Consider the following 10000-nt stretch of genomic DNA (forward strand, 5'->3'; position numbering starts at 1 on the left):
GAGAATATGAATGTGTAAATTCAAGAATTATGTGGATTAAAGTAAAGGTTGGATGCGAGAAGTGGGTCATAATAAGCGTGTATGCACCTGGAGAAGAGAGGAATGCAGAGGAGAGAGAGAGATTTTGGGAGATGTTAAGTGAATGTATAGGAGCCTTTGAACCAAGTGAGAGAGTAATTGTGGTAGGGGACTTGAATGCTAAAGTAGGAGAAACTTTTAGAGAGGGTGTGGTAGGTAAGTTTGGGGTGCCAGGTGTAAATGATAATGGGAGCCCTTTGATTGAACTTTGTATAGAAAGGGGTTTAGTTATAGGTAATACATATTTTAAGAAAAAGAGGATAAATAAGTATACACGATATGATGTAGGGCGAAATGACAGTAGTTTGTTGGATTATGTATTGGTAGATAAAAGACTGTTGAGTAGACTTCAGGATGTACATGTTTATAGAGGGGCCACAGATATATCAGATCACTTTCTAGTTGTAGCTACACTGAGAGTAAAAGGTAGATGGGATACAAGGAGAATAGAAGCATCAGGGAAGAGAGAGGTGAAGGTTTATAAACTAAAAGAGGAGGCAGTTAGGGTAAGATATAAACAGCTATTGGAGGATAGATGGGCTAATGAGAGCATAGGCAATGGGGTCGAAGAGGTATGGGGTAGGTTTAAAAATGTAGTGTTAGAGTGTTCAGCAGAAGTTTGTGGTTACAGGAAAGTGGGTGCAGGAGGGAAGAGGAGCGATTGGTGGAATGATGATGTAAAGAGAGTAGTAAGGGAGAAAAAGTTAGCATATGAGAAGTTTTTACAAAGTAGAAGTGATGCAAGGAGGGAAGAGTATATGGAGAAAAAGAGAGAAGTTAAGAGAGTGGTGAAGCAATGTAAAAAGAGAGCAAATGAGAGAGTGGGTGAGATGTTATCAACAAATTTTGTTGAAAATAAGAAAAAGTTTTGGAGTGAGATTAACAAGTTAAGAAAGCCTAGAGAACAAATGGATTTGTCAGTTAAAAATAGGAGAGGAGAGTTATTAAATGGAGAGGTAGAGGTATTGGGAAGATGGAAGGAATATTTTGAGGAATTGTTAAATGTTGATGAAGATAGGGAAGCTGTGATTTCGTGTATAGGGCAAGGAGGAATAACATCTTGTAGGAGTGAGGAAGAGCCAGTTGTGAGTGTGGGGGAAGTTCGTGAGGCAGTAGGTAAAATGAAAGGGGGTAAGGCAGCCGGGATTGATGGGATAAAGATAGAAATGTTAAAAGCAGGTGGGGATATAGTTTTGGAGTGGTTGGTGCAATTATTTAATAAATGTATGGAAGAGGGTAAGGTACCTAGGGATTGGCAGAGAGCATGCATAGTTCCTTTGTATAAAGGCAAAGGGGATAAAAGAGAGTGCAAAAATTATAGGGGGATAAGTCTGTTGAGTGTACCTGGTAAAGTGTATGGTAGAGTTATAATTGAAAGAATTAAGAGTAAGACGGAGAATAGGATAGCAGATGAACAAGGAGGCTTTAGGAAAGGTAGGGGGTGTGTGGACCAGGTGTTTACAGTAAAACATATAAGTGAACAGTATTTAGATAAGGCTAAAGAGGTCTTTGTGGCATTTATGGATTTGGAAAAGGCGTATGACAGGGTGGATAGGGGGGCAATGTGGCAGATGTTGCAAGTGTATGGTGTAGGAGGTAGGTTACTGAAAGCAGTGAAGAGTTTTTACGAGGATAGTGAGGCTCAAGTTAGAGTATGTAGGAAAGAGGGAAATTATTTCCCACTAAAAGTAGGCCTTAGACAAGGATGTGTGATGTCACCGTGGTTGTTTAATATATTTATAGATGGGGTTGTAAGAGAAGTAAATGCGAGGGTCTTGGCAAGAGGCGTGGAGTTAAAAGATAAAGAATCACACACAAAGTTGGAGTTGTCACAGCTCCTCTTTGCTGATGACACTGTGCTCTTGGGAGATTCTGAAGAGAAGTTGCAGAGATTGGTGGATGAATTTGGTAGGGTGTGCAAAAGAAGAAAATTAAAGGTGAATACAGGAAAGAGTAAGGTTATGAGGATAACAAAAAGATTAGGTGATGAAAGATTGAATATCAGATTGGAGGGAGAGAGTATGGAGGAGGTGAATGTATTCAGATATTTGGGAGTGGACGTGTCAGCGGATGGGTCTATGAAAGATGAGGTGAATCATAGAATTGATGAGGGAAAAAGAGTGAGTGGTGCACTTAGGAGTCTGTGGAGACAAAGAACTTTGTCCTTGGAGGCAAAGAGGGGAATGTATGAGAGTATAGCTTTACCAACGCTCTTATATGGGTGTGAAGCATGGGTGATGAATGTTGCAGCGAGGAGAAGGCTGGAGGCAGTGGAGATGTCATGTCTGAGGGCAATGTGTGGTGTGAATATAATGCAGAGAATTCGTAGTTTGGAAGTTAGGAGGAGGTGCGGGATTACCAAAACTGTTGTCCAGAGGGCTGAGGAAGGGTTGTTGAGGTGGTTCGGACATGTAGAGAGAATGGAGCGAAACAGAATGACTTCAAGAGTGTATCAGTCTGTAGTGGAAGGAAGGCGGGGTAGGGGTCGGCCTAGGAAAGGTTGGAGAGAGGGGGTAAAGGAGGTTTTGTGTGCGAGGGGCTTGGACTTCCAGCAAGCATGCATGAGCGTGTTTGATAGGAGTGAATGGAGACAAATGGTTTTTAATACTTGACGTGCTGTTGGAGTGTGAGCAAAGTAACATTTATGAAGGGATTCAGGGAAAAAGGCAGGCCGGACTTGAGTCCTGGAGATGGGAAGTACAGTGCCTGCACTCTGAAGGAGGGGTGTTAATGTTGCAGTTTAAAAACTGTAGTGTAAAGCACCCTTCTGGCAAGACAGTGATGGAGTGAATGATGGTGAAAGTTTTTCTTTTTCGGGCCACCCTGCCTTGGTGGGAATCGGCCAGTGTGATAATAATAATAATAAAAAAAAATATATATATATATATTGTATATATATATATATATTGTATATATATATATATATATTGTATATATATATATTGTATATATATATATATATATTGTATATATATATTGTATATATAAATATATATATATATATATATATTGTATTTGTATATATATATATATATATATATATATATATATATATATATATATATATATATATATATATTGTATATATATATTGTATATATATATTGTATATATATATATATATATATATATATATATATATATATATATTGTATTTGTATATATATATATATATATATATATATATATATATATATATATATATATATGTGTGTGTGTGTGTGTATATATATATAAATATATATATATATATAAATATATATATATATATATATATATATATATATAAATATTATATATATTTATATATATAAATATATATATAAATATATATATGTATATATATCTCGCATAAAGCATCAGACTACTGATGTATGGTAATTTGCCACGAACGCAACACAAGCTACAGGGGCTGTGGCAGTGTTTCACAGATGATACACAGAACTATCAGACTATAAAACTGTACAACAAAAGAGGCAAAGTTGAGGAGGGACGTTTGGCCTCAGTGTACTCCATTCATTCTATTTTCACACTAGTTTCAATTTTATATGTATCAAGTGATGTTTATTCTTCTTCTAAACTTTATCATATCTGTCTGTTCAAAATTATTTTTCTTTTATTTCTATCTAAAAACAAAAAAGGCACAGTGACTATTACTATTTTGACTCCGAAAACTAATTTTTGACTCGTGATTTCATTTTCTCTTTCTAGACTTGGGTCGCTAAAATGTGCTTTGTTTTAAAACTGTATATATTATCGTCTTTCTTAAATCAATATGATATATAAGAGTTTATCAATGAAGAGATATTCTTGCAACTACAGAGTGCCCTTTTACTCACATAATAAAAAAAATATCACTGCCACTATTTCTTCAGCATAGTCGAACAGTTTATGGATTTACCAACGGGTGTGGATTCTGTTAATTTCTTTAACAAACTAAAACAAACTTGCTGATTTCTTTTCGGATTCATGTCATGACTGTTGGGTTTCATTTTTTCAGATAACATTACCTTGAATGAGAGATATGGTCAAGGTTGTAGAGCTCTGGAATCATGCGAGCACAAAAGAGGAGTCTGCAGGACGCACTGTGAGGGACCTCACGAGGAAGCAATAGCCCATGGCTGCTCTGGAAACGGGTGCTGGTGTTGCATAAAGAAGCATAAAAGTGGGTACTGGAATTATCTGTCTGCCTGCCTACCTCCATTTTTCCCCTATCTAACTGCTTTTCTCTCCGTTTACCTGAATTAAAACCTGCATGCCTACATTCCTTCCTGTCTTTATTCCTGCTTTCCTGTCTGTCTCTCACCCTTCTCTCTCTTATAGTACCGTACGTAGCTCTCTGCTTTATTATGTCTTATCTATGTTTCTAACCATTTGTGTCTTGTAGCCTTCGTCTTTTCCCTGCTCTGCTTCGCATCAACCAGGTAGAAGGATACGAGCACACATACCTTTTGGTCTATATTACGAATTGATGTAGGATATGTGGCATGCATCTAGGGGTTTATTCACATATCCGTGAACAAATCGTAATAATTTATGATGTAAGTGAGGAGAACATAAAAACTTCGTAAAATATATCTTCAATATAACGTATATTACGTTATGGTCTTAAGGTATTTTAATAATACCTTTTACTTATTAATTAGATACAAACACTTAACAGACTTATAAATTATATACAGTTTACAATGACATCCATTATGGCTGAACGGGTCTTTATACATAGAACTGATAAAATTACAGAGTCTCTACGCCCACAGAAGATCAAAGTTTAACAACTTATAATCCGACCAGAGTAATGAAAGTCTCTTAAACACAGGAGAGCTTCTACCAAGTGAAAGTGTCACAAGTACTCGCACTTTCTACAGACTGAAAGAAAAATACTATACTTGCTCAAAGTAATTGAGCAAGCAAGAAAGACCTTCTCGAGACCGAGAGAGGTGTCGTTCCCCCTAACCCACACCACTCACACCTGACGTCAGCTCGCGTCAGGCGAGTAGTGCAGAGGTGAATGGACACACAATCATTAATTGGTTGTCACCCATGGTGAACGATCCATTTCCTAACCAAAATAATTCATCATATAAATATATACGTATAATGATAATGGGAAAGAAGAAAATGAATATATAATATTGTAAAGCTGATTAACGTCATTTTAGCTATTAGCGAGGATAATCGCAATGTAATGTTAGACAGAAGAACAAATATGAAAGTTATATTTTACAAAGCCGCATTTTGGCATAACAGTCTATATCAGTTTATAAGCCTGTTCCATTCCAGGTGCTCCACCAATCTCTCCTGATAATCTTCTCCATGACATTGCATACTATACACGTCAGTGGCACAGGTCTGTAGTTTAGTGCCTCCTGTCTGTCTCCTTTCTTAAAAACGGGGACTACATTTGCCATCTTCCATACCTCAAGCAGTTACCCAGTTTCAATGGATGTGCTGAAAATTGCTGTTAGTGGCACACAGAGCATCTCTGCTCCCTCTCTAAGAACCCACGGAGAAATGTCTGGTCTCACCACCTTTGAGGTATCAAGTTCACTTAGCAGCTTCTTCACCTCCTCCTCGGTTGTGTGTATTTTATCCAGCACTTGTTGTTGTATCCTTTGTTGGTGTACCCTTCTATTCTGACTTCCCAGAGTCCTTCCTGTCTCCACTGTAAATACTTCTTTAAATCTCATGTTGAGCTCCTCACATACTTCTTGGTCGTTTCTTGTGAGCTCCCGACCTTCCTTCCTCAGCCTGATTACCTGGTCCTTGACTGTTGTCTTCCCCCTGATGTGGCTATACAACAGCTTCGGGTCAGATTTGACTTTCGATGCTATGTCGTTTTCGTCCTGTCGCTGGGCCTTCCTCCTTATCTGTGCATACTCGTTTCTGGCTTTTGACTGCTCTCTTTATTTTCCTTTGTCTTCTGTAATTTTTCCATTCTCTAGCACACTTATTTTTTGCCTCTCAACAACTTTGGGTAAACCAAGGGCACGTTCTAGTTTTCCCATTAGTTCTATTACCCTTGGGAACAAACCTCTTCTCTGCCTCCGTGCATTTTGTTGTCACATAATCCATCATTTCGTTTACTGATTTTCCTACCAATTCTCTTTCCCAATGAACCTCCTGCAGGAAGTTCTTCATACCTGTGTAGTCCCCCATTTTGTAGTTCGGCTTTTCCCATCCTACTCCTGTTACCCTCTCCACTTGTAACTCTATATTCAAAGCTCAGTACCATATGATCACTAGCTCCGAGGGGCCTTTCATATGTGACGTCCTCAAAGTCCAAGCTACTCAGGGTGAATATGAGGTCCAGTCTTGCTAGTTCATCCTCACCTCTCACTCTGGTAGTGTCCCTAACATGTTGATGCATGAGGTTTTCCAGAACTACATTCATAATTTTGGCTCTCCATGTTTTGGGACCCCCATGTGGCTCCAGGTTTTCCCAATCAATCTCCTTGTGATTGAGATCACCCATAACAGGTGGCCCGGTGGCCTGGTGGCTAAAGCTCCCGCTTCACACACGGAGGGCCCGGGTTCGATTCCCGGCGGGTGGAAACATTTCGACACGTTTCCTTACACCTGTTGTCCTGTTCACCTAGCAGCAAATAGGTACCTGGGTGTTAGTCGACTGGTGTGGGTCGCATCCTGGGGGACAAGATTAAGGACCCCAATGGAAATAAGTTAGACAGTCCTCGATGACACACTGACTTTCTTGGGTTATCCTGGGTGGCTAACCCTCCGGGGTTAAAAATCCGAACGAAATCTTATCTAACTAGTAATTTTGCTCTACCTGTTTGAGCTTTTCTGGCCACCTCAGCTAGTGTGTCCACCATTGCTCTGTTGCTCTTTTCATATTCTCTTGGCCTCGTGCAATGATTACCTTACGTCCGCCAGACTGAATTGTACCTATGTAGTCCCTTTCGCCCATTTCGTCCATTCCTTCCATTTCATCAAATCCCCATCAGTTTTTAATAAGCAGTGTAACCCCCCCCCCCTCTGCCCCTCTATCTTTCATCAGAATCTGATATCTGGGTGGGAAGACTGCATCTGTTATCACCCCAGTGAGTTTTGTTTCTGTGAGTAATATGATGTTTGGGGACATCTCCTTGATTATTTCATGCCACTCCTCACATTTATTTATTCCGTCTGTATTCATATACCAAACTTCTTTTCTAAAACTGTGGTCTGGGGAGTACATTTGGGTTGGGGAAGCAGGAGACCTGGCAAGGAACTATGGGGCTTGCTGTGAAGGTGGAGTTTGTGATGAGAGGGGTGGGGACAGTGGGTATGGTGTGTGAGTTTTGGGTTAGATTGTTTGGTTGCATTGGGGATGTCATGGTTGAGGGCCTTCTGTAGGTGGTTCTGAGGAAGGTTCTATTTGCCCTTCCTCCTGAGTCTGAGTTCTGCCCATCTCCCTCTTTGTCTCTCTTTCCTCCATGCATCTTTGTACCTTCCCTGCCTTTCTTCTTGAGTTCTGTCATGGTCGAATTACACCCTCCGGTATGCTGACATAACCCTTAGTCCTGCATGATCCTGTTTTGAGCTGATTCTGCCTTGAAAATCACTTTGAATGGCCGGTTTTTTCCTCTTGCAAACCCCCATATTCTCAATAAATTTGCCAGCTGGGTCATGTCGTCCTCTCCTATTGCTTTCATGATACTTTCAATTGCTTTTTACCCTGTCTTCTTACTTCATAAGTTTCCCCTTCAACTTCCTGGAGACCATAAACAAAGACTGACCTCTCCCTGTCATTTTCTCACTGCATTTCCCTTTTCATCTCTTGAGTCGATTTAGTTGCTTCCACTGCAGCTTTTCTTCAATCTAATCTCTATCTGATGTCCCTGTGCCCAGTGGTCTGTCATTTTCCTTTCTCAGCTTTTCCTGGGCACTGCTGTGGTCTATTAGGACCTCTGCATGTAGCTTAGCTCTTTCATTTTCTTTAGTCCGGTCATTTGTTCCTGGTGTGCTCCTCGTCGTTTCCCGGGCACCAAAGTGGTCTGATAGAGCCTCTGTGTACAGTTTAACTCCTTTATTCCCTACAGTCCCCTTATTTCTGACTGATGTAACAATTCTGATTTCATGCCCATACTCCTCTTTGGTGATTTAGACTCTTTCAGATTCACCAGTTCCTCTTCTAAGCTCTGCATCTTAGCAGCTGCTGTTGTGGCTTGTAGCTCGCCTTTCCTGCTCTCTGCAGCTATCCTCTCCTCCATTTTCTTGCTAAGATCTTCTAGCTTCCTTCCCCACTCTTGTTCCCTTTCATGAGCTCTGCTACCCAGTCTTCCTTTCCAGATGCATCCTGTAGTCCCCTGGTTTTCCATCCTGCTCTCTGGCAATCCTTTCATTTTTACACCACAGAATGAAAAACTTGTGTTTTCGTGTGGTCGTTTGTGATGTGTGGTCGTTTGTGATGTGTGGTCGTTTGTGGTGTGTGTGTGTGTGTGTGTGTGTGTGTGTGTGTGTGTGTGTGTGTGTGTGTGTGGAGGTGTGTGTGTGTGTGTGTGGAGGTGTGTGGAGGTGTGTGGAGGTGTGTGGAGGTGTGTGGAGGTGTGTGGAGGTGTGCGGAGGCGTGTGGAGGTGTGTGGAGGTGTGTGGAGGTGTGTGGAGGTGTACTCACCTAATTGTGGTTGCAGGGGTCGAGACTCAGCTCCTAGCCGTGCCTCTTCACTGATCCCTACTAGGTCCCCTCTCTCCCTCTGCTTCCTGAGCTTTGTCATACCTCGTCTTAAAGCTATGTATGGCTCCTGCCTCCACTACATCACCTGCTAGGCTATTCTACTTCATGACTACTCTATTGCTGAAGAAATACTTCCTAAAATCCCTGTGCCTCTCTGAGTCTTCAGCTTCCAATTGTGACCTCTTGTTTCTGTGTCCCCTCTCTGGAACATCCTGTCTCTGCCCACCTTATCTATTCCACGCAGTATTTTGTATGTCGTTATCATGTCTCCCCTGACCCTCCGGTCCTCCAGTGTCGTCAGTCCGATTTCCCTCAACCTTTCTTCGTAAGACATTCCCCTGAGCTCCGGAACTAGCCTTGTTGCAAACCTCTGTACTTTTTCTAATTTCATGATGTGCTTGACCACGTGTGGCTTCCAAACTGGTGCTGCATACTCCAGTATGGGCCTGACATACACAGTACAGTGCCTGGAACAATTCCTGACTAAGGTATCGGAACGCTATTCTCAGGTTTACCAGGCGCCCATATGCTGCAGCAGTTATCTGATAGATGTGTGCCTCCGGACACGTGCTCAGTGTCATGGTCACCCCAAGATCTTTCTCCTTGAGCGAAGTTTGCAGTCTTTGACCACCTAGCCTGTAATCTGTCTGCGGTCTTCTTTGCCCTTCTCCGATCTTCATGAAATGCACTTGGCAGGGTTGAATTCGAGAAGCCAGTTGCTGGACCAGGTGTCCAGTCTGTCCAGGTCTCTTTGAAGTCCTGCCTGATCCTCATCTGATTTAATTCTCCTCATTAACTTCACATCATCTGCAAACAGGGACACTTCTGAGCCTAACCTGGCAATGGCTCCTGGCCCCGCCTCTTCAACGACCGCTACTAGGTCCTATCTCCCCCTGCTCCATGAGCTTTATCATACCTCGTCTTAAAACTATGTATAGTACCTGCCTCCACTACATCGCTTGCCAGACTATTCCACTTCCTAAGTACTCTATTACTGAAGAAATGCTTCCTAACATCCCTTTGACTCATCCGAGTCTTCAGCTTCCAATTGTGACCCCTTGTTTCTTTGTCCCATCTCTGGAACATCCTGTCTCTGTCCACCTTGTCTGCTCCACGCAGTATTTTGTAATTCGTTATCATGTCTTCCCTGACACTCCTGTCCTCCAGTGTTGTCAGACCGATTACCCTTAACCTTTCTTCATAGGACATTCCCCTTAGTTCTGAAACTAGCCTTGTTGCAAACCC

General features: G+C 41.4%; 2 protein-coding genes across 2 annotated transcripts in view; one reads left to right on the forward strand and one right to left on the reverse strand.

The window, feature by feature from the left end:
- LOC138854516 (uncharacterized) overlaps nucleotides 1–10000 on the reverse strand; it is a 484295-nt gene that overhangs the window by 310201 nt on the left and 164094 nt on the right. The window lies entirely within an intron of this gene.
- LOC128699249 (uncharacterized) overlaps nucleotides 1–10000 on the forward strand; it is a 25642-nt gene that overhangs the window by 9653 nt on the left and 5989 nt on the right. Inside the window, exon 2 of the mRNA XM_053791851.2 lies at nucleotides 4079–4243. Within this exon, the coding sequence (XP_053647826.1) occupies nucleotides 4079–4243 (165 nt within the window). The remainder of the gene's footprint in view (nucleotides 1–4078; nucleotides 4244–10000) is intronic.

This window comes from Cherax quadricarinatus, chromosome 61, assembly GCF_038502225.1.
Source record: "Cherax quadricarinatus isolate ZL_2023a chromosome 61, ASM3850222v1, whole genome shotgun sequence".
NCBI lineage: Eukaryota > Metazoa > Arthropoda > Malacostraca > Decapoda > Parastacidae > Cherax > Cherax quadricarinatus.